The sequence below is a fragment of the Acipenser ruthenus genome, chromosome 40 (genome assembly GCF_902713425.1).
Source record: "Acipenser ruthenus chromosome 40, fAciRut3.2 maternal haplotype, whole genome shotgun sequence".
Classification (NCBI taxonomy): Eukaryota; Metazoa; Chordata; class Actinopteri; order Acipenseriformes; family Acipenseridae; genus Acipenser; species Acipenser ruthenus.
Window position 1 is genome coordinate 2,045,220 of NC_081228.1, and position 24,619 is coordinate 2,069,838.

Genomic DNA, 24,619 nt, shown 5'->3' on the forward strand with positions numbered 1-24,619 from the left:
TTATCCTGCATGCAAACCAGTTCCATGGTACACTGCTTCAATAGCGTGCATTCCTCTGAACCTGATTGAGCATTTAAACTGCATCTGGGATCTACCGCAGCAGGACTCCTGGTGTCTGATTTAGATGAAGAGGCTCTTCACAGCGCTGAAATGTTCATGCCTTTGAAAACTCATGATCACAATGCTCTACAAGCTCGCGATTTCAATCAGAAGCCAGGCTCCCAGAGCAGTCAATATACAGTATATACAATGCCTGCTAAGATACGCAAGTCTTTATGTGCATGCAAACTTCAGAAAGGAAATATTTTGCAAGTCTGAGTGTGACATTGATACTTACAGTATAGATATATCGTATCTAAATAAGCTCCTGTATGCAGGGTAGCTGAAGCAGAAGACCGATGAAACAACAATTATACGCTATTTAAATGACAAAAGAAATAAATGATAAAACACTAGCTGCTCCGTTTAACAAATATGCTACAGAAATACAGCTGCTGATCCACAAAGTCTTTATTTAACAGTTCAGTGTATTGTTATGTTTCTAAGAAAATAATATATCTGCAAACTGGTCCCTTTAATCATAATTTACACCCATAATCCAACGTGCTGTGATTATATATTCTTTAAAAAAAAAAAAAACGGACAAATCTCAGCTCAAAACTGCATTTCCACCGAAATCCAGAGACTGTATATACCCCTCTCCCGAAATCAGAAGCACAATGTGCGTCTATTTTCTGGATTATACGGTAAACAGCATTAGGCGGAAGGAAAGCATAGCTCTTCTGGTTGTGCTTTTTATGCAGGAAAATGATATGCATCTTATTGGTTGCTGGCCACGGCACGCTGTTGGAAACACACATCAAGGTACTGTAGCTTCGGCTTGTGTGTTTATGGTTTATTTACTTCGGACCGAGGAAGGTTTCTTTCGAGCGAAACAGACTTGAGCACGTAGTGTGTGACGCAAAGAATTCCGTCCGTGTTTTGTGATAGGCTAAAGTCCAGTGTATACTACAGCAATGTGAAGCAGTTCTTGCAAAATAATATGTTCCTAGGACATGAATACAACGCATAACGTCTTTGAACAACAACTTTAAAGTGTTCTACAGGTAAAACAGAAAAGTTGGTGTGTGTATATAGTTGAACTTTGACCTCCTTGCACAAGTTAATTGATTCCATTTATAGCCAAGTGATACAAAGTTTCATTCCAAAGATATATCTGAAAAACTACGTTTTTTTTTTTTGTTTTTTTTTAAATTGCACATTGTGACTTCAGTTTTAAAAGAACACATTCAATAACCTGAGTTTCTGACAAAACTATTATTATATCTGGACTCCCCATTAAATTCCAGGGAGCATCCCTTTTAAACACGAAACTTCACTCAGGTTAAGTATATGTCATTGTTAGCTTATAGTAAATGTTAGCTACAGAAACGACACCCTGGTAGTTGCTATAGGGTTACTAAATGTATTGTACACCTAGGCTATGATTTTATTTCCACAGAACTCTGTATTGTCTGTCGCTGTCTGACTCCGCCGATTCATTTATAATGAATATTGGTAGCAGGTGTCCATTGTGAGTTCCTGAAAAGGTTAAAGCCGTGAGCTGTTGTCTTGTTATCCGATTGCAGAACGATGCCACTGGTCTGTACGCTCACCTAACCGGCATCCCAAAGGCTCTCCTTCCAGGAGTTGGTGGAAAGAAAATCCTGGACTTCTGGTGGGAAGCAGTAAACACGTGCGTATCCGAAGTCTGCATGGAACCTGACAAGTCCTGGGTACTAGTGGGTACACACAGCGGCACCAGGAAATGCACATCTAGCTGTAAAAACAAATCTTGCTTGTTTTGGATTAGAGTCTTACATTTTGTACATGCTGCTTTTGAAATGCTGTCTTTCTTTTTCTTAGGAGGCAACTGTTCAGTGCGGTTTACCTGGTCACCAACGCAGACAAGTAAGTACTGTCCTTCTTTTATACAGATGCTACCACCACGGTTTAGAACAGGCTGTTTTCAGAACAAGGCTGTAAAAACACATCCACCGCTAGCTTGCTATTGGTGTAGGGGCAGGGTTTCTTATTGCTATGATGGCAAGTCTACCCTAATCAGTTTGACAGTCTTGCGCTTGTCTGATATTGATTCATTTGTTGTAGAAGTGTATGATGATGATGATTTGTAAAACGAATGCTAAATACACTATTATTATTATTATTATTTAATTCTTAGCTGACGCCCTTATCCAGGGCGACTTATAATTGTTACAAGATATCACATTATTTTTACATACAATTACCCATTTATACAGTTGGGTTTTTACTGGAGCAATGTAGGTAAAGTACCTTGCTCAAGGGTACAGCAGCAGTGTCCCTACCGGGGATTGAACCCACGACCCTCCGGTCAAGAGTCCAGAGCCCTAACCACTACTCCACACTGCTGCCCACACTACACCAGCAATGGCAGTTGATTGGTCACTGCTGTATCAACGTCTTTTGAAATGCAGGTATAAGCACTATGAACGCTGGGCTACCGCCAATGACTTCCCCGTGGAAAACATTATCAACGATGGAACCACGACCTACGGGAGCAGGCTGGGGGCCGTGGCAGACGTGGAGCTGGCGATCCGGAGCAGGGGGCTGCAAGATGACGTCATGGTGGTAGGGAATCCCTCCAGCACTTTGAACGCCCTCCCAGTCAGTCGAGAAAATAAAGAGTTTGTGTTAACACTGAAGAGCATGGCTCTTTAAGAACAGGAACAACAAATCTGTACTTCTGTTTGTTAATGCTGTGGTTCAAGACCAACCCCCACGACACAGCGATGAACGACTGATTATAGAGTACAAGGTGAAACATCTTTTTCCTTTTTTTTTCCCTTCAGATTGCTGGAGATATGCTGTGTGCGGATCAGAATTTCGATATTGCTCAGGTCCTGAGATTCTTCAGGTTAAAGGTGAGTTCAGGTCCACCTCTATAAGCCAACAGCAACAGGACCCCTCCTTTGCTCACCTTAGTTTCGGCTTCATTGCCGTGAAAGCTGGGGTTCGAATGCAATATGCTTAGTTTGAGCTTGAATGTGTGAATGCAAAAAGATACTAAATTGTGAAAGTGTTTTTCAGCAAGGTGAGCTGGCAATTTACTATGAGATGGAGGAAGGAGAGAAAACAACATCCAGAGGGATTGTGGAAGTGTGCCCCAGTACCCACAGGTAGAGTGAAGAACGAAGACAGTCACCATTAATGTTAATGTCTGTCTACGTTTCTAGTTACCAGGTCTCACCATAGACAATGCAAACAGTCTCTGAATAACCCTGAACATTATAAAACGCTAAGGGGACAGTAAAGGAATATCAGAATGTGCTGTAAAGTACTGTGAGGTTGAGCTGTAGCTAATCTAGGGGTTTGTATTTCAGAATAACGAAGTTCATGGAGAAGCCCTCTGCAGAGCTGACTCAGTCCAGACTAGCCAGCGTGGTGTTCTACTGCTTCCAGAAGAAGACCCTGCCCACCCTGACCCAGTTCCTCAATCTCCAGGCTAGAGTGGAAGACAGAGTCCTGGGCAAATACTTGGTAAGAATATCTGTGCTGTCTTTGTTTTTCTTGAAGTGGTTTTACGTGCCTACACCTCGCTTGCTTCTGCGAAGAATACAAGTTTCTGTACAACCCTAATATATAAATATGGCAGATAACTTATCCTGAACACAGACTTATTGCAGTTTTAGAGTAATTGCAATAAAAATGATTTGAAAGATTGCAGACATCAAGGAGGTAAGGAGGCTGTAAAACTAAGACAATGACATTTGAAGTTGCTTTTTCTTTGACTCAGGTAAAAAAAAATCAATGTGTGTCTTTGCTTTATAAATATCCAGCAATGGCTGATCAATGAGCAAAAGGTCCCAGTGAATGGGATGAAGCTGCCCACCGGATTTCAGCTCATTGGACAAGTGGTGAGAAATACATATCTAGTCCTATTTCATATTGTATGCAAGTCTACACATGTTTTGCTAAGACTATGCTCTAGGTAGACCCCACCTAAAATTGGACTCCTCACCACAGACATGCTTGCACTTAAACATGTATAGAGAATAGCAGCTAGGTTGATTCCAGGACTCAGTGGCAAGAGGTTAAAAGAATCTCTTCGGCTTAGAACAATCCCAGGAAAGAGGGGACTAAATTGAAGGTTATAACATCATAAATGGAAGCACTTTTTTACACAGTGTTTTAAATGCATGGACTATCCTACCAGGTAAAGCAGTCATATCTAAAACACTAGGAGCTGAAGCTTTTGTACCTGTTTTGTTTTCAGGGTCTCTCGGACTACACCAAGTGGTTAGCTCACTATTCTGCAAAGCAGCAGGGCTGTCCTGCACGTTCGATCACATGTCGTTCCTATGCGAGGTAATAACGTCCCATTTTAGAGCTGTTTGTTAAACTGGAACCTGAGCTTTTTCTTGAGCACTCAATGAAGATAAAGTTCTAATAGTGTGTTCGTTGTCTTTGGAACAGGATTGGAATTATGGGAAATCCCTCTGACGGGTTTAATGGCAAAACCATCGCCATGACAATCGCTAATTTCTGGGCGGAAGTCACTCTTTTAGAAAGCCAGACTCTGGTAAGAACGATGACTGTGTTTTACAGGGTGCTTTCTATTGAAGAATACTCCAAGGTGAGACTTGGTACAAGTTGAAATAACTCTAGTCAGTTCAGAGCAGACTTGTCCCATTTCCTCGCAACCTAGATCATGAGCAACCTGCAGGCTTGGAACGTGGCCATTCCTTTATTTTAATGAGCTCACGTTATTTCAGTGTCGTTAGGTCTCATCTATTGTACTTTTTTACTTTCCTGAGTTAGAGAAATTGTCGCTGAAGCTGCAGTTGCAGTTCTCTGTTTTCAGTTGGGTTTGTCTGCTAGGTTCTGCTTCCGCACCCTCTGAACGACCCCACAGAGTTTGGGAGCCTCCAGGACTTGTACTGCATCAGCAGGAAGGAGGGGTGAGTAACCGTAGCAACCACAATTAAAAAGGGCACTGCCTGTTTCTGAACCGTATGTGGCACTGTGCTTATATTTACAGATCGTTTTGTCTTTCCTGAAGGTACCTGGGGGGGTTGAGGTTACTACAAGCAACCTGTAAGAAGTTTTACCAGTTCTGCTCCAAACAGGGGTAAGGGGGACATGCGTTCATACTATTTTAAGGGTGCAAGTTTAGCTTGGCTTTTGGAGCGTCGAGGAAAAATAGAATTGAATTAATAACTGGAGCAGACATAAAAATGAGCCCCTATTGATTTTTTTTGTATTTGAAAATAATGCATGCGTCTTTTAAAACGACAGTTTCAGTAATGAACGTTAATTAGCTACTGCACTAATGATTGTTTTGTGTGGGTAATGCAGTACCCTACGCGCTGTGTGCCTACCTCTTCTCCCATTGCGCGACAGGCCATGTCACAACAGCAAGGAGGTCTGGCAGAATCACGAGAACGAGGGAGCAAGCTTGTTACAAACATACATTATAGCATTAGAAGAGGCAGAAAAACTCTTTTAGGGGGGCATAGTCAGCAATAGCTTCATGTTGTTCATTTGCAACGTAGCTGCGTTGCTACTTGTTGAAAGCATGCAGAAAGAGTCTGTTTTAACCCATATTAAACAGGGATGGATATAAGCCTCCTACTGCATTGCACTTGTACTAATTCCTGGTTTTAACATGTGCTTGATTAGCCCCAGTGTATAGGTGTGTGTCTTAGTAAACTCATAGTAAAACCAGGAAAGGATCAAACTGCTTATTTCCATCCCTGGTGCATCTAGTACACTGGACATTGAATTCGACTGATTTCTGTCTCTCTGTGGATTTTGATCCGAATGTGTTTTAGTGTTTAAAATCTTGCTTGCTTTCTCTTCGTTTTCATCAGCAGATTGCACGTTTTCTCTTCCAGGACGTTATTATTTAATTATAATTATCATTTTGTTTCCCTTTTCTTTCAGAATGGCTCTCACCAAACAGAACTTCACACTCAAGTATGACACCAACATCCCTCGCCAAGTGGTACGTTTGTGGAACGGGAGGATGGGCCGCATTGAATGAAACTAAAATGTGGACAATGTACCTGTTGTACGACAATACACCACTAGGTGGTACCAGACCCCACTCGGTTATAGAGATACCTGATTTCCATTGTTTGTGTTTTTATATCTTGTACAGCTGCTCCCATTTGTAACTTGGCCCGTTTTGTAAACTTTATTCAGCTTATTCTTTTATTCGTGAAACATTTCAAATATCACACAATATTATGGAGCATTGTCAAGTCAGACCTAGTCGGTGCTCAGTTGAGTTTAGCAGATGAAATAGAGTCATGCATTTTTTCTTGTTTTCCTTTCATACAGGGATTGGCAGGCAGCAGGTCAGTGTGCTATTTGAGTAAACCCTTCCCTTACCAACCGTAATACAAAAATAACTACTTTGTTGCTCACTACTGTCATTCATAATACATTCCTTACCTTTGAAATGTCTCTGAAGGGTCAAGTCTAGAGAACAGCTCTCTCACCCATGTTGGTCCGCAGGGTTCGGAGTCCCCCAGTGTTCTCTGCGCTGGTCACTTTCAGAAGATGTATTTGAGCAGAATGTTTCAAGTGTAGAGGAACTTTCACTGTCCAGCAAAGTGGCAGGGGGGGGGGACTTTTAATAGGTGCGGACCAACATGGACTAGAGTGCCATGCTCAGTCTATAGCAGTGGCTCTCAATCTTTTTCTGGCTTTGGTCACAAATAAATGGGAGATATGTGTGAACGATATTATAGCAGGAACATAAACATGAATGATAAAGCAGAAAGACATGCAGTAGTATTGTTAAGCTGCCAGTTTAAATGCAAGGATCTACTTTATATAAAATACCTGCTGCATTGCTCTGTAGAGTCCTGTAACACCCAAGTTCAAAAGCCAGAGCAGGGAAATTGCAGTGAACCTAATATAGAGACTGCATTTAGTATCATAGACACACAAACCTAGTTTGTTTTTCCAAGAAGAACCATTAGCAAAACCACGACTTTACCAGCAGCATTACTATTTGAAGCACGTGTTTGCATAAAGAACTGATATGGTAGCCGGTATTAGCACTGATTGGAAGCATTATTATCATACGATTACAAATACGAAAATGTGCTTGCATTTTTAAAAAAGCTTTTCTGTAACTTCTTTTGGGAGTTATTATTTTAGTGTCAACCCTTAACGTATGAATAATGCTTGTTTTTGTCTTTTTTTAGTGCTATCGTTTCTGCAACGCTAAAATGCTTAATGAAGTTCTATAATTTAACAGATAATGTAAGTACTCATTTGTCGGTATTTTTGGATCAGTCGTTTATAGCAGCTACCTCTGCTTTGCTACCCACTTTGAAATGCCCAGTTTGAATGCTGCCCCACTGCTGCTCCTGCACTGATCAGGAGGGTTGAAGATTAACAGATCACCTTCGTTCCTGCAGTCAACTGATTCCCGAACCGGAGCAACTGATGCTACCAAGCTACTGAACCATGGAGGTCAACCTGGGAAATATCCAGCTTGACTGACCAGTATAGGTCACCGAAGCACAAGGAGATGAACTGTGTCATTTCCCTCCCCAACCCACGATAGCGCAACGGCCAACGCAGCACTCCCCGTGCACCCCTGTTCAAGACCTGCCACTCAACACCACCGGGATTCAAACCAGCAAGCTGCTGACTGCATGACTCATCCTGCACTCTAGCAGTGTCTTCATTGGATGAGTCACTCTGGACATTTATGCATCTTAACCAAATTGAAAATCTAGAATGCTTGAAGGGCTGCTTTGGTCACGTTTTGATGTGTGGGTGTGTGTGCACATTGTTCTGTGAGGAACATTTTAGTCTCCCAAGAAATAGATACAGTACACTTCAAAATGCAGGTACTTGTATTTTTATTTTCTCCATAATTGAATACAAGTACTGTACTGATGAGGACAATAGCTTTAAACACATGTTAATGTATGGATCTTCGCAATCACTCAAATGTGTTTTCAGTACGTTTCACAATCGCTTGCCCTGCCATCGCTGACCAGCAGTTATTGAGATCATCTGTCGCCTCTGTCCCACTAGTGGACTGTTCAGTGCTACCTCTGATTGATGTGCCTGTAGATAGATGTTTAGCTGTGATGAAGTGATGGGATGAGGAGCAGGGAGTCTCGGCACACCTCAAGCCTGAGTTTATCCCCTGTCTTTCTGCAGAGCTGTCGTGCATCCCAGCTGCAGCTGAGTCGAGCTGGGGGATTGTCACATGGAGACAGGCTCATTGCAGGGCTGGAGTGATTGACTGTCTGTTTCGGCTCATTCAGTTGTTCTGCTGTTGTTTTTTTTAAAGGATCTTCCAAAGCCGATCCGTGCTAATTTTGTCCTGGATGTGGAGTCTGATGAACTCTTCATCACCGCTGGTCTTCAGGATCGAGTCGTGCAGGTCACTGTCCTGTTTGTAGTGATTTTATTCTCCTTTAGCCTTTTAGACTTTGAGTTTGAGAACAGTGGTTACCCGGGGGGTCCCCAGGAAATGATGAAAACTTCTATTGTGTAACAAGATACTATATGTTTAAAGAACATTCTGGATACGTTGACATTTACTTTGTTTTCAGTGTCTCGTTTGTTATTCACCTTTTCCTTCATTTCTGGAGACATGCAATGCTGCCTACTGCCTTACACACAGAGAAGGGGCAGGAAGGCGATCTGTGTGACGCATACTAAAATGTAACGTAAACCTAGCTCCTGAAAAATAAGGTCCCTGGAATCTGAGCTCCACTCCAAACGTTTCTGCTTTTCATTGTAGGTCTATGAGGGGCTGATATACATGGACTTCAGCAAAGAGCTAATGGATAAGCATGGCTATGGTATTCAAACAGTTAGATATCGTATCGTCTTTCAACTTCAAGTCTGTCTTATTTAAAGAGTGTTTTTTCTCCAGCACAGTCTTTGTGTTTTGTGTTGAAGGAAACTATATTCCGATAGACATGAGCAGTGTACCCCCGTTCTGGCTGGCTTACCTGGGAGACCCCAGCGACTCGGGCAGGATTCACAGCACCGTGCGGCAGCGCTGGCTGAACGGTGAGGCCAGTTCTCTCTCTATAACCCTGATTTCATTCGCCCCTTAAACTTACCTGCTTCCAATATCCGTCCACAGTCTACAGCCCGAAGGCTGTATTTATCACATTTAGTATATGTTCCCATTTATACTGCACGTCACCTACCGCCAATATTTCCCTGATAGAATTCTAATTTTTTCTGAGGTTTTGTGGTTTGAAATCCAGTCCTGGGCCTCTCTGTAGCAGAGACTGCTAAATGTGCCAAATGGTTTGTAGCTAGGTGGAGCCCACCTCTCTTGACCTGAGCTGGACATGTAAACAGAGATGTGTAAAACTCAGGGGGGGGGGGGGGGTTCTATAAGTGCGGCGCAACATGGAGCAGAGGGTCTTCAACAGCGCTGGACCTTCAGAGTATTACAAATCTAAAGTTCAACTGCACAATGACAGGGGGAGTAGTAAAAAGAGTTAAAATCTTAGGTGCTGTATTGCACGAAAACTTGTGTACAGATGGTCAAAAAGACAGAGAGTGCCATGCGAATGTTATTGAAGCTCCACACTCCTCTTATTATTCTGAAGTACTGAGCCTGACTCGTGTCTCTTTGCAGGGGACACTGATGTCATTGAAGCCATGAAATCGTTTGCTGAGCTGACAGACAGAGCAAGGTAAAATTCCCTGGGCCTGTGTCTGTTTCAAAACCAATGCCTTGCTTAAGCACATCGGCAAAGTGTGTCGGCCAGTAGAGAAAACACCTTCTGCAATGTCTCCCTTCTAATATCCGAGAGCCTAAATACTGACTTGGGAAGTAAAGAACACAAGGAGGACTGTTTTTGATTTCTGTATTTATTTTCAAAGGGAGGCCCTCGAGTCCAGGGACTGGTCCAAACTGGCTGAGCTGATGAACCAGAACTTTGAACTGAGGAGGTGATGAACCATTTCCAGCTTTTAGTTCTGAAGAAGGTACTTGCTCCTGTTGTCTGTCTCTGAACGGCACAGTTTGAGCAGCCTGAACCGTTCACTTGAAATTGCTCAAGATGTCATCTCTTATAGCAATGAACCCTCCACACAAAGTTATAGAGAAGGACCCCGGTGTTTCAAAGGTTCATCTTGTGACTGCGCAGGGAGCCGACTGTAACAGCAATGTCTCTGGTGTTTTAGGAAGGTCTACACGGATGAGTGTTTGGGTCCAGGGAATCTGAAGATGGTACAAATAGCCAGGACGGTAAAGAAGTGTTATGCTTTGATATTTATAATTAAGCCAGCCGCTTAACCTTTCCAGAGCCTAGACAGTTTACTGTCTCAGCAGATGTCAAATTGAATAATGTTATGGTTATGCATACCAGTTGTAACTAGGGGCAACCTCCAGCTTCGCTAGTCACATAAAAAAAAGAAAAACTCACTTTAATAAGTTTGTCCTAGAATTTTATTTTAGTATTGCTGCACACAACAAAAAGACTTGCAGTGTAAACGTGTGTTGTAGAAATGTATAGCTTTTAGGGTTGCTACATATGCCACCACCGAGTGCTTCATAGTTGTGACTGATTAGATGACATGAAGCAGCAGAGTTCTCCACTCAACCTGAAACCTCCTGTGTCTGTATCTCTGCAGTTCAGCTCGGCTGTCAAACTGCCTGGCAGTGGAGGAGCCGTGGTGGGGCTCTGCCTGGACTCGGACAAGCTGGTAAGAGATTCACTGTTTAACACGATGGGAACTGGAGATGTCTTTGAGAATTCAACTTAGTGGAAAGAGAACGCAAAGTCAGCTCCACTGTGGTCTTGTTTTTTTTTTTAGCTGGTTTATTGAGTGCAGTGCGTTTGTTCACCTCTAGGTGGCGATGAAGAATGCGTTCCAGGAGGCTGGCTGTGTGTTCTGCCATGTAGTGCCTTACGATCCTTGCTCTGCCTTTGGCCAGTGAGGCAACTGCACTCGACTGGTTTAACTGGTACAGATATGACAATGAAAACATTATACACAAAGACTTAAGAACATTTACGAACCAGTTGGGGGGGGTGGGTGGGTGTTGTTAAATCTCTTAATTTTGTCAAGTCAGATTTGAAAGGATCCTAGTGATTCAGCCTCGACATCATGGTTGAGTAATCCATTCCATCCCCTCCCCACTCTCTGTGCTAGTAGAGCATGGTGTTTTCAGACTGGCTTGCTGAATTACAAACTAATCCCCAGCAGTTCATAAACAGAGCACAGGAGCAACCCTGGTTTAATAATATTATTTTATAAAGTGGCAACTAGTGGAGCTATTGGACTGTTTTGACCTAGGCTGTTCAATAGGTTTACCTGTGTTGTGGACTAGACTTACCATGGTACTGTAATTGAATCGCGCTTTTTGTAGTTTATTTAAAAACACGTTTATAATTATTATGAAATAAAGGCATTTACAAAATTCAGGTGTTTTTGTTTGGCTTTTCTGTTGTGAGGTATTTTTTTTTATTTTATTGAAAAATAATTGAGCGCCCAATTATTTTTACTCCCGATTTTCTTCCCCAATTTAGAAATTATTTTTCCCTTCACCGCAGCAATTTCCCACACAGCTCAGAGGAACTGAAGGTTCAGCGAGCGTCCTCCGATCCCATGACTGAGCCAGCTTCCTCTTTTACACCCAGCAACTCGAGAGAGGAGCTAGTGCGGCACAATCCGCAGTGAAGACTGGTGACTTCACCCAGCCAGGACGTGAACCTGCGCTCCCCTGACTGTATGTCTCCCCCTGCACACCACACAGCCAGGACATGAACCTGCGCTCCCCTGACTGTATGACTCCCCCTGCACACCACACAGCCAGGACGTGAACCTGCGCTCCCCTGACTGTATGACTCCCCCTGCACACCACACAGCCAGGACGTGAACCTGCGCTCCCCTGACTGTATGACTCCCCCTGCACACCACACAGCCAGGACGTGAACCTGCGCTCCCCTGACTGTATGACTCCCCCTGCACACCACACAGCCAGGACGTGAACCTGCGCTCCCCTGACTGTATGACTCCCCCTGCACACCACACAGCCAGGACATGAACCTGCGCTCCCCTGACTGTATGACTCCCCCTGCACACCACACAACCAGGACGTGAACCTGCGCTCCCCTGACTGTCTGACTCCCCCCTGCTCACTCACAGCCAGATGTTTCAGTTCACATATAATCTCATCAACTCTTGATTTTGCATTTCTAACCTTTCAGATCCTGTGAGATTAACAGGCCCTCTGTCTGTGCGTGCCCTGGTTAATGCGACACAGCTTACAAATCAGAACCAATCCCTATTCTAAATTGGACCCCAGTTCTTTTTCATACAGTTCCACTGTGAACGGTTACTGAGCATGGAGCTGGAAGCACTGGGACGTGTCACATTAAATAAAACTCATCCAGCATTTAATAATGGCAAGCTTGTATGAATGAAACCCTGACCTTGTGCTCGGGTATGGCTTGAGAAACTGCTCGGGGGAGTTTTTCCACAACGCTGAGGTCAGTTAATGCTTCACGCTAGTCTCCGGTGTCGCTGTCCTTGTGGGTTTAATAATCGACACAGAAACTCCGGAGGTTCAGTCATGTAGTGCTGGCACATGGAGTGGGGCCGAGGTGGTGTAGTAAAGCATAGAGAAAGCATGCTCAAGTATTGGTAGGCATTGTAAAGCACAGAGAGGTATGGTAAAGCATATTAATAAACATGGTAAACTATGGTAAATGCACAGTCCAGTGACTATCCAGTTACTTCTAGCAATGCAGACAAGTCTTTCACAGAGGTGTGACGCACCTCAGACAAAGCCTTCCTTGTTCTTCTAGTATAACGATGCAAAGCCTCCTCTCAAACCTGTTTGGAGTGAAGGAGGGCTGGAAGGAGGAAGTGCAGCCTCAAGGTTTATCTTCACAGCTGGCGTGGGAGGACGCTGGCCAGCAGACACAGCAGACCGAGAATCAGCTGTCTAAAAGTTATTTTCATGAACAGCCAATTTAACAGGGGAAGTTTAGAGACAATTAAATCAGCATTGCGTGGGTCTAGTGCTCAGTGCTATTCAGCTTGGAAGCCCTTTCATTTTCCTTCACATACCCCTGTATAGGTTGGTAAATGAAATGCTTATAGACATATGTTCCACACCAGGGCAGAGCGTCTTTGTAACAAGGGGCTGATGAGCTGCTAGTTATCTAATTCTAATTCTAATGTGACATCCTTTCCATCCTATACAAAGGCATTGCAGATGACTGTATCGCATCAACGCCACAAGGTGCTGGCAGTCTGGAGAGCTGTTAACCCTTTCAGTCATTATTATTCACAAAGACAAACTGGGCGCTCAAGCTCATGTCAAACGTGCTCAATTGGATTGAGATTGTGGTGGGCATGGATAGTCTCTGTCCTTCCTCAGAAATCCATGGACCCAGAGTGTACCAGGAGGGCATGCCCCACACCAGGGCGATGGCAGATCCAGCTGGGGAGACTGGCAGTGTAATACATGTCAGTGAAAAGTAATAATGATGTACTTGCCTCGTTCTTAATGTGCAATTACTGCCACTTTTCAAGGAAGCATCATCAACAAGTCTATAGAGGCAGGGTGCTGTTTGAATGCATGATGCAAGCCGGTGTGCACTCACTAGAGCAGCGGCTTGCACATTTACATTATCTCACTGCATTTCCATAGTCCATTGATCCATGGCAGGACTATTTGTTTATTCTGAATGGAGAGATAGCAACCTGAGATGAAGAATTTTATTTTAATAAAGATCTAAAATAACCTTTAAGACACACCGACGCGTTTTCTCAGAAATGTAAGAAGCAGCATTTCCGCATGCTCACAGAACGATCGCGTTCCCTCTGCAACACCCGTTCATGTTTTCAAGGCATTAAAAAGCAGCCTGCAGTAGTGATCAGGTATTTGGAGGGGATGCACAGTGTTTTGGGGGTGTATTGAGAGCCAGCATGGCAGAGAAAGTGTTAATCTGGGTGCAGTTAGAGCAGGCAGGGGACTTCCCTGTTGCACTTCGCTTCTGTTATTTGCATAATGATTGCCTTCTCTGTGGCTTGAAGGAAGTTACGCAGTGTCCCAAGAGAAAACTCATACCCAACTTCTCCGTCTCTAAAAACCAACAAACAAATAGAAGTGAAAGCCTGACTTGGACTTGCTTATTTGGAACATCTGTTTATTTGGTAACTATTTTATGTCATTTTTTTATTCTTGTATTTCTGATAGTGATTATTAAACTGCATAATGTTTTTCGTTATGTAGAATTTCTAGACAAAATAGTAAATGTGGATCTGTTTTAATGATCTGAAACAGGGGTGGTCAAAGTCAGCCCTTCCACTCCTGGTCTTTGTTGCAACCCTGTGCTAAATTGTTTAATTGAACCAATTAAACCTCCATCCAGACCCTGAAGTAGTTCATGATATCATGTTACCTGTTAAACCTGGAGTGGAATGGCTTTCCAGGACTGTGATTGGACACCCCTGAGTCAGATCTAAATACTGATGGTCTTTAACTCTTTATTAATACAGTTGAAGCTTCTCCCCAGGGATGGTGTAGAGATCACTTATTAACATTGCTACAGACAATAAACATACAGGGAAGTGAGGTCCACAAAACATCAGGTTCAGAGATTCACTGCTGTTTAGGTCATTAACGATGACCCTGTCATCTAACAACTGTTATACCTGAACGACACGCTGGCTTAGCTTTGAATTGTACGCTTTTGTCCTTAAACGTGGATGTGATTCTGCAAGAAACCCATGCATGATTCGCTTAAGAATGGATTTAAGAATAAGCTTGTATTGGCAAGCTCTCAAAGGATTTCGTAAAAAAAATAAATAAATAACTGAGCAATAGGGCATGACTAAGTTATTTTTGTGCTGTTGTTTAAAAGCATTTAAAATGAGTTGAACATTGCCTCTGCTATGCCCATACGCGGAGAGCCCTGCTTGAAACATTAGCTGACCTTCTTGGAATGATGTTTCATTTGAATTGCTCAACTTCCCAGAGGTGTTGAGAAATCAAGTCTTTTTTGTGGTGCTAATGACCGGGTGAATCACACTATTCCACTGTGTTGCTACGCAGACGCAGAGCTTAATCTAAGACATTCAGCTGTGGGGTTTAGGTTTGAACAAACTTTCTTTTCCATAGGTTGTATAAACAGAGCGCTCCATGAAGGTTAATGAAGGGCTGCAGTTTGCATGAAGATGGCCGTAAGCAACCACATCCACCACATCCTGCTTCTTGGAATAGCTCCAGTTCCTCATGAGTGTCCGTGGTGTATCCTCTATTTGACCTCGTCACCTAATGGGATTGCAGCTTACAACACACTTGAAGTGCGAGCAGTTTCACTGAGCGGTATGGAAGTGTGAACATGCTCCTAGATTCACAGCATCCTAGCTTGCAAGCATAGCAGCAACAAGCAGGTGTTATAAGGGGAAAAAGAATGTCAAGAGTTCTGCTTTCTGAGAAAATAGATGTGCATCCTCAGGCACCATTTCCCATTTATTAGCGTCACCTTGAACATCATTGTGGGACACTGTCTGCAGCTTCAAAGATCCAATGGGGTTCTTATTGCAACATCATGAATGCAAACATCATGGAAATGGAAGGGGGGATTCAATAAATTGTTACAATAAATGTGCCTTGAGTAATAAAGGCCACTCCCTGTGGACCACATTTGCTGGTCACTTGACTGGCCTTAATAGTTTTCACTGTATTCAAAGCACAGGGCTCAGTAAAGAGGAAGGTGCTGTATAATGTTTCACTGAAATTCAAAATGAGTGGTTTTACTGCCACTTTAAGTAGATCTCTCATAGCCATGTGTTACAGACTGTGGTGAGTTTGCAAGCAGCACAGCTGCTATGAGCGATAGGCTGCAATTCTCAGAAAGATAGACAAAGAAAAGGCCACCCACAGCACATGGCAAACAGCTACCTGATGAAAAACTGGAGCTAAAGCATAGCAATGACCAACGCCAGCAGCGCTAAAGCATGGGTACCTGTGTGAGAAAAGATCAAGAGAAGGAAATCAAAAGTTAAGCAAAGGAAAGATGAAAGAAAAGCCGGGGTCCTCTTCAAATCCTAGTGTTCTACCCATAAGAAACCCCTGGAGCCATCAGCAGACCACAGCTCTACAGGGAGTCTTGCACGCTCCCTTGGTGCTCAAGCACCTTGTTAAAGACCCGATGAAAACGGCTTTACAGAATCAGTCGAATCCACACTGTATTCAACACCGACACCCCCTTTGCTGTCCAGTGAACACAACCCCGCTTTATTGAATGAGCTGAATTATGGGTTCAGTTTCATGTTTCCGCTGTGTTGGGATGGTTTAGATGGGAATAATGCACTCCAGGATGTTCAAATAATGGTCACACTCCTGTTGCGTGTTTTTGGGTATCCTAGGCAGGCAGCAGGTACATATAGAATAGCAAATGGCAGGCAGGATAGCTATTCACGGGCATTGGGACACAAAGTCATGTAAGCATACGGTAAAATGAACGTGAGAAATAATCTATTAAAACATAGCAACAGCAGTGTATTGCAGAACTGCATTGAAATTATTATTATTATTATTATTATTATTATTATTATTATTATTATTATTATTACAAACCAGGACCTTAACACGAGGAACGCACCTTTCCTTTTATAGCTATAACCAGTGGAAGGATTGAGCGCTCTTGCTGCTCGACCTTCGCAGCGTTCTCCATTCAGCAGACTGTTCTCATCACCTTGTACACTTGATGCTACGGTGCAATGTAATCAAGCGATTCTGGAACATCATAAACCAAGTTATTGGTGGACTGGCTGTAGGCGCATTGTCAGCTTTGCTTGATATTTTGTATTGAATTAATAATCAGTCGCGACACAACTTGGCGAACTTTGCGTTTGCGTATTTAATTGAACTTTAAATATTTTACATGCTTCTTACACTAGATCAAGGACTGATGGGGAAAGTGACACATGACTGGAGCTCAAATAACAAGTCATTTCTAAATGTCTTCATGGATTGCAGACGCCCATAACCCCCTCCAAAACACAAAGGCGTGTGCTTTGCCTTTAAACATGGGGGCGGAGGCGCCGTATAAGGTAATGTTAAACCTGCTGACAGCTTTGCCTTGCTTTCCTCATGATCCATTCATAAATTAGTCATTGCAAATTCCTGATGCTGGAGAGGAAGTGGCGTTTCTCGAATTGTTATTTTAGAGAGCATTTGAAAGCCGTCAAACCCTAGCCAAAAAAAGAAAACAATCAAAAACAAAGCAGAAGTCACTTCCTATACCGTAGTGTTTCTAGACCAGGAAGCTGCATTTCGGGTTAGACTGCACTTCTCGGGAGCAGTGGGGGCAGATTACAATACTTTAAAATAATCTGCAGCGGCTGCTTATCCAGTAGTTGTAGCAGCAGCGGTTTAGCGGTTCGTCGAACTAAATGGAACGGTGAACATGGCTGCAAAGGACGAGCTATACTCCAAAGTGACCCCCAGAAGAATACGACAGAACATCAAACCGGGAACTGTAAAACATGGATCATCTTTAGACGTACTGTTATCAATGGGGTTTCCAAAATCCAGGGCGTGAGTACTAAACATGTTTTTCTGACCTCTCATTTCTGACTGATTCTGTCTCGATCGTGGCATACATACACAGATACAGCATTTGGTATAGTTTACGATCAGCGGTAGTTTGCTAACGGATTGCATATGCATACAATAAAAAGGAGAATGTGACGTGTTTTTGACAGGGCTGCACTGCTGACTGGTTATTGCCCCATACACCGATTATTGCGATGTGGTGGTATTTATATTGTATTTACAGGCCTTTAAATGTGCAGTGACATTATTTATTTATGTATGTATGTATTTATTTATTTATTTATTTTTTACCGAAACGTCAAAATCCATAGTTTGACAGCTATCCCAATCTGCCGCTTAGGCGAGCGTGGCTGCAGTGCCGTCATAGAAAACATTCACGGATAAATAACGATTTAGCCGATCCGTTCAGTGTGCTTGTGAACATATAGCACTGGCACACAGATGTCAAGCTGCGTGTGTTTTTTTTTTTTATTACAGTATGTGTTACAGTGTATTCTGGCTGGGTTGTTAACGCTGCAGAACCGTCACCGCAAGTGCAATGACAGTTTGACATGACAGCAGAACTCGAAATTCGATTAAAAAAAAAAAGCTGTCTTTATAATCAAGACTGCACTGCTGCCCAAATCTGTTGATTCCATGTGAATATTCACTTGACTAGTACTGTAGCACGGTATATTAGCAGCAGTAAGCGGGTCGTCAATGCAAGTTTAAATTAAGTGGTCTTTTTAGTCCCAGATTTGAAGTACATTATTTTGTTTCTGAATTATACAACTTCAGAGAGCAGGCAAATACTCTGAAAGCACTAATACTCACTTAAATATTCAAAGGCGCTTGTTTACAGTATGTTGACAATCGCTCAGCTGTTTCTATTTATATGAAAAGCAGGAGAATTGGAGCATTTTTTTAACAGAATCATAGCAGGGATCTGTGAAACCAGTAGTTATCAGAAGTATTGATATGTTCAATACTAGTTGTCTTTTAATAAAATGCTGTTGCATTAAAATGAAAAAATAGAAACTGTGTTCAGCAAGTAAGTCAAATGATTTGTGTCCTATTTCCCCCCCCCCCCCCCCCATTGTCAATCCAGAGAGGTTGGTAACACAAATCCCAGACATGTGAATGGAAAAACGGAGCACACATTGATTTTGTCCGTCGTGGGCTTTTCTGTGAGTCTGGGATGATTTTAGTTGGTAAGCAGCATTAAAAATAACTGTCAGTCTGAGTGTGCCTCTTCAAGCCCATTCTCTGTTTAGTCACTATAGCTGGAAGAGCCACCTCAAAGAGGACAGGGGACAATGGAGTGGTGGTTGGAGCACTGAATGAAATGCCAAGGGCCTTTTTACATTAGTCAGCCGAGATTACTCGGCTGTGACAAAATACTCTGCAGTTGAAAACATTGCCTGCTTTTGTTGCTAAATCTTTGAGCTGCTGGATTTCCTGACTAGCATGAAGCAATCGTGCAAAAATGAAACCAGACGCTGATTCTGTATCTGCACTTGGGGTGCTAACGGGCTACTCCTGGGGCGCTTTGTCATTCTAGAACAGTGGCTCTCAAAGCTGGGCTCGTGGGTAAAGTTTAATCTGTGACATCATCTGGAATCCTGCTGTCGCAATAGATGTTATTAAGGACCCGAACAAGCCCTGTGTAAGCTCAGGATGTAAAACAAAAATGTAAAAAGGCCATTGTGTGCGTGTTTTTTTTCCAAGGCAGTATTTATGTTCTGATAACATTTTCCAGGAAACAAGAATATAAAGCTGACATTTTCATCATGGGAAGAGAAAAAATCTTGTTATAAATAACCCCCCAAAAACCAGAGCCTGAATCAATTTTAAATGCCCCTTTTTATTTATTTTCATGTTTTAGATAATAACTTGCCACATCGATGTGCAACTTTCATGTATTACGCTATACATGGAACAGATTAAAGGGCCATCTCCCATATGAAAAACAATAATTACCAATATATGTATATTTCAACAGGTCATACGTTTAAAATGATACGGCTGTACAAGCCAAGCACCAGTTAAATATAGTAAACACATAAAGGTATGATGGATAAAATATATGCTTCGTACGTGTTTAAACAATATATTCAAAATGTCTTTTCATATTAGAAGGACAAGCCCTTTTACAAAAAACAGTGTTTCTTCGTATTGAAAGCGTTTCCAATTTTTGGACTAACAGCCTACGTCTGTTATAATCCTGCCATGGTATTTTATCTGTAGAGTAAAGCAGGAGCTACCCACGCAGAATGACCAAGCTTCATTGACACCCACTCAACACATGTCATAGCCGCTGGTAAAGTCCAGTCTATCTGGATGAGACGCTGTCTGGCTCATTTTTAAAGTGCAAATTAAAATGCATTTCTCCTTATTATTCCTCACGCTAAACGTGTAGAACCTTTCCAAATACATTATACATACATGAAATCATTGATCAATGCATCGATTATTATCTGTCCGATATTTGATTTGGAAGTGGATTTCTGATTGCACCTCTAACTTCAGTAGAGTTTATCTCTGGGTCATGCTATGCATTTAAGATATATGCTTTACCATACCTCTGTGCTTTACAATGCCTATGCTTTAAAGTGCTTTATTAGACTTTGCCACGCTTTTATTTCACAGCAATCACCCTACTGACCCAGATTGAGTGTGTTCCTGTATCTGTAACCCTGTCCCAACCTATCCCCCTGGGGCTCTCTCTCCCAAAATCAATGCATCTCCACCCAGTCCTCCCTCATGCAAAAACACCACGCTGTTCATTCTACTGCCGAAACGCTAAACGGAACAGAAGACAAAAACACGCATGCAGCAATTCTAAAGGTCATAACTGGAGCTTCTTTAAATAACAATTAGAAACGTCAGCAGCAAGCTAGGTCACTGTGCATTGAAGAAAGAGACAATTAAAAAAACCTCCTGGTAAAATTCTTTGAAAAAATGTGTCGGCTGTGTGTCTTAAGTAGTAAAGTCACCCCCTTATTGAGGATAAGTTCTGTTGGGCCCTGGGCAGGCTTTAATACTGTGTCCAGGTTTCACAGTACACTAGAAATAATTTCAACGAAACACAATCTTGTATGGAAGGAAATACACAGCATGTTAAAGTATATATAAAAAGGGTGGATCTTAAGTGTTGTGCACTTTCATTATAAGGTCTTGAATGTGCAGTTTTGAAGGCAGCATAGTATTGAAACACATTCATTTGAAACATTTATCTGGCACTGAAAACTGTTTGCAAGCCGTGCTTTCAGGTAGTGTTTGAAACTTTCCATTTCCTCTGGGCTTTTTTCTGTCGTTGTCCACACGTGATGCAGCCTTCCTAGTCCTGTGGTTAGCTGGGACTCACTGTTCTTGTCATTGCTGGGTCAGTTCCCTGATGGCTGTGTGAGTTCCACCTGTGGGAACTCATGAAAATGACTTTCGAAAAGCGAGTTATTTCTCATTTCTCAGTAGAGAATGGGTGAAGAGGTGAAAGAGCAGTTCAGTCTCCATGCCTCAAGCCTGCCCTGGACTGGAGGGAGCACCCTTTTCTCTTAGTGGGTGAGGGAGAGATCAGTTCAGTCTCCATGCCTCAAGCCTGCCCTGGACTGGAGGGAGCACCCTTTTCTCTTAGTGGGTGAGGGAGAGATCAGTTCAGTCTCCATGCCCCAAGCCTGCCCTGGACTGGAGGGAACACCCTTTTCTCTTAGGGGGTAAGGGAGGTATCAGTTCAGTCTTCATGCCTCAAACCTGCCCTGGACTGGAGGGAGCACCCTTTCTCATAGGGATAAGAATGCATGTCTCAGCAGCGGCGTGTGTAATGTAAGAGAAATCCCTCTGGGAGGACTGGAACACATTATGCAAATAGTGGTGTTGTGCTTCCTGTCGGTTTATTGTGGGTGTTTGAAGTCCTGCAGCCCACAGTTAAGCTGCACACCTTGGGAGGGGGCTGGGGGCTTTGATGAGTGACTATTATGAGCACCTCGGGCCTGATTCACAAAGATCTACTTCTCAAGCTGTTAAAGAAGCAACAGTATTGAAGTATTCATAAATACAGACTTTAAATGTAAGCTCAGTGGATCATTGTGCTGCAGTGGCTGTGCTTGCCATGAGACCTGTCTTCAGTGAATATACTGAGGAGTGTGTGGGTGTCTTGTGAATGTGCAGGAAGACCAACAAGCCACAGGATATTCTGAAGAAAACTGTAGCTGGAGCTATACTGTGTGTGTGCGTGTGTGTGTGTGTGTGTGTGTGTATTCCTGTGATTGTTAAGCGTGTTTCATGTTTATACACACACAACAAGGTTTTTGCATTCTGACTTCCTTTAACTGCAGATAGTCCTGCTTTCACCTGGAAATCAGAATAGCCATATTGTGCAGCTCAATGAGCCACGGGGGGTTAAAGTATTAGCCAAAAAGTACTTTTAGGAGCAATGGAGGGTAACTAAGGTTACTCAAATAAATCAAACGATGGGGAACTGTCCCTTTTTAATGTACACTACAATGTATAGTAGAGATATTGAAACCAGATTCACTTTGCAATTTCCTTTCCTTTTTTTAGACATTGTTTATAAGGACAGCCCATTTTGATAAATGACATCAAGTTTGAAATGCACAAGACCATTTCAAAAGGGGTTGAAGTTAATTCTTGTTTAACGTTTTTATATATATATATATATATATAGGGCTCAATTCACAAATCTCTAAATCGTGAATTATTTAAATAACTTTATTTTTTTTTACTGCAAGGTATTCCACATAATGTTACACTGGTATTGTATCTCGAGAACTAGTCATTGAGAAGTGGTGTGGACATTCATTATTCCACCGTCTTGAGTATCACAATATTATTCACTTATTAGCGATCAGTCTTTGCACGTACATGTGTTCAATAAGCTGATGATCATTCTTCCTGTGTAGATCACACTAAAGGAGATTTCAGGTCAAGGTCACTTTTTTTATTTTCTGTGATATTTATATCATTAGCGTGGGATTTGTTAGTTATCACACACCCTTTCTGGTTAGTCTTTAGTCCTTTAGATGTGCCTTCAAAGACAGTAGCTGACAGCCCCCAAGCTTGAACTATGACACAGACTTAAATCATCCGAGCGATGGAAAAAATATTGCTGGACTGCAAGTTTTGATTCTGTAATGTTTTCCCCCTCAACGGTCGTCTATGACTGACGATCATATCATATCATTGGTACTGACAGAACCAGAAACGTTTCCAAGAAAAACATCCATATGAGGCCTTGTTTTCTTGTTTGTTTGTTTTTCAGTAGTTTCTTGCTAGCTCTGTGTTTTAATCTAATTGTATTCCTTAAAAATGAAGGAAAACCATGTGCTTCAAAACGTATTTGTCAGTCTTTTGATACAGGGCTGCAGCCCAGGAGATGTTTACACAGTAAAATCTATTTTTGTTCACGGCTCTTAAACTGTTAGCATATGTTGGTGTACATCTGTGTGTCACACTTTACTAAGATCTGGAGAACTGCTTAGCCAGTCGTCATGAAACGTGGTGTTATTTAGCTATATTTGTATAAGTTTTATAACTGAAATATTTTTATGTGGAATTTCAGTACATTTAATATTTTAATTTTTTTTTTTTTACTTTAGCCTTTTCCTAATTTGGGAACCAAAAAAAAAAAAAAAACATAACCGGAACACTTTATTTCAAATGAGTCAAATTGTAAAAAACGAGTCAACGGTCAGACGCAGTATTGAAAGGGATAAGCAGCCCTCACACTGCAGTCGGATGTTTAAAAACACATGGCTGATTCTTGCAGTCAGTTATTCTACTCCTTTGATTCACTGCAAGGGATAAAACATCTCTTTGAGGGAGAAGTCATGTTTAACCTGCTTAAGCTCTTGTGTTTTTAATCAACTCGATACTTTACCTCTCCTAAAGTGTGCGCGAACAGCGTGTGCTTCTGTCCAGGACCCCACAGTCTTCCACTTCACAATCTACTTGCAGAGGTTTTGTAAAACTCCCCCGAAGTTCATATACTAGATTTGTTTATGGACTGCTATTTTGACTGGAGTTTCTTTTCCAACGCCTCACTAGTAAGCTGCAGTTTTAAGTGGAGTAATGCTTCCTGGACCTACAGATGGGCATGTACAGGTCTTCAGGGTGGAACTAGGTGGGGCTGTACAGGTTTAAATAAAAAAACAGTATATTATTATTATTATTATTTGTTTATTTAGCAGACGCCTTTATCCAAGGCGACTTACAGAGACTAGGGTGTGTGAACTATGCATCAGCTGCAGTCACTTACAATTACGTCTCACCCGAAAGACGGAGCACAAGGAGGTTAAGTGACATGCTCAGGGTCACACAATGAGTCAGTGGCTGAGGTGGGATTTGAACTGGGGACCTTCTGGTTACAAGCCTGTTTCTTTAACCACTGGACCACACAGCCTCCTATAGCATTTACAGAAACAGAAAACATACTGTTAATTCATTAATAGTATCTTGATGCATCATAATAAATACAGTATGGAAACATCTATGTATGACTAAAAAAAAATTATAAATATATATATATATAATGAGAAAAATGGCCAGGTTTCAATATCATGAAATGTCCATCATTGCAGCGCAGTGGAAAATAAGGTCCTCGTGACTGAAACAGAAAGCCAAAGAACTGAAGCTGGCAAGATTTTAAAAGCCACAGAAAGGTACCAGAGCAATTGCAGAACATCAGGAACTTCAAATGCGTTTCTGTATTTTTTTTTAACCCTTTGTCTTGGCGGCGTATGTTAACATATGCCATCAGAAGTCATGTTGGAAGCTCTCTGGACTCCAAGGTCCCAGTCTGAGGTAATGTATATGTTATGTGTACTCAGTTAAGACATTACTGCAACAGCTCCACAATTCAGGACTGAAAGAGTTTAAAAAAACAATAGCTGGTGAAACTGAATTATTAGGTAAGGTAAATGATCTAGCACTGTATCTTTGTCAATGGGCTGCATACAGTATGCAGCTCATGCTTTAACCCTATTCACAGGCTCTGTGTTGGTGGAGCTCCCCTGA

At 42.2% G+C, this 24,619-nt stretch overlaps 2 protein-coding genes across 5 annotated transcripts in view; both read left to right on the top strand.

The window, feature by feature from the left end:
- The first annotated feature begins 715 nt into the window (after positions 1-715).
- Positions 716-16,524, top strand: LOC117966625 (uncharacterized). 4 transcript variants are annotated; one of them, XM_059009933.1, is made up of 23 exons: positions 716-864; positions 1,629-1,735; positions 1,906-1,950; positions 2,496-2,649; positions 2,871-2,942; positions 3,109-3,197; positions 3,402-3,558; positions 3,858-3,935; positions 4,295-4,386; positions 4,495-4,600; positions 4,900-4,979; positions 5,081-5,149; positions 5,965-6,025; positions 6,364-6,380; positions 7,239-7,296; positions 8,345-8,437; positions 8,801-8,861; positions 8,962-9,075; positions 9,659-9,716; positions 9,907-9,975; positions 10,210-10,273; positions 10,660-10,731; positions 15,164-16,524. In XM_059009933.1, exons 1-23 carry the CDS (start codon positions 808-810, stop codon positions 15,170-15,172), a joined length of 1,782 nt encoding a protein of 593 aa, XP_058865916.1. In that variant the 5' UTR covers positions 716-807; the 3' UTR covers positions 15,173-16,524. The 4 variants fall into 4 exon arrangements, 3 of the variants coding, with proteins under 3 accessions (XP_058865916.1, XP_034768931.2, XP_034768933.2); XM_034913040.2 differs by lacking the exon at positions 15,164-16,524 and adding an exon at positions 10,880-11,449; XM_034913042.2 differs by lacking the exons at positions 716-864; positions 15,164-16,524 and adding exons at positions 941-1,106; positions 10,880-11,449 and having other exon boundaries at positions 1,629-1,821.
- A 585-nt stretch (positions 16,525-17,109) lies between these two features.
- The window catches only part of LOC131708043 (ubiquitin-associated and SH3 domain-containing protein B-like), a 41,909-nt gene continuing 34,399 nt past the window's right edge, over positions 17,110-24,619 (top strand). The window contains exon 1 of the mRNA XM_059009929.1: positions 17,110-17,590. Coding sequence (XP_058865912.1) covers positions 17,460-17,590 — 131 coding nt within the window. The 5' untranslated portion in view covers positions 17,110-17,459. The remainder of the gene's footprint in view (positions 17,591-24,619) is intronic.

What these genes read in the sequence shown, in the direction of transcription:
- LOC117966625 (XM_034913040.2), top strand. Translation starts at nt 808, where the DNA reads ATGATATGCATCTTATTGGTTGCTGGCCACGGCACGCTGTTGGAAACA. An exon ending in TGCAAGATGACGTCATGGTG is followed by an intron (nt 2,650 to 2,870) that starts GTAGGGAATCCC and finishes TTTTCCCTTCAG; the next exon opens with ATTGCTGGAGATATGCTGTG. An exon ending in GAGCTGACAGACAGAGCAAG is followed by an intron (nt 9,717 to 9,906) that starts GTAAAATTCCCT and finishes TTATTTTCAAAG; the next exon opens with GGAGGCCCTCGAGTCCAGGG.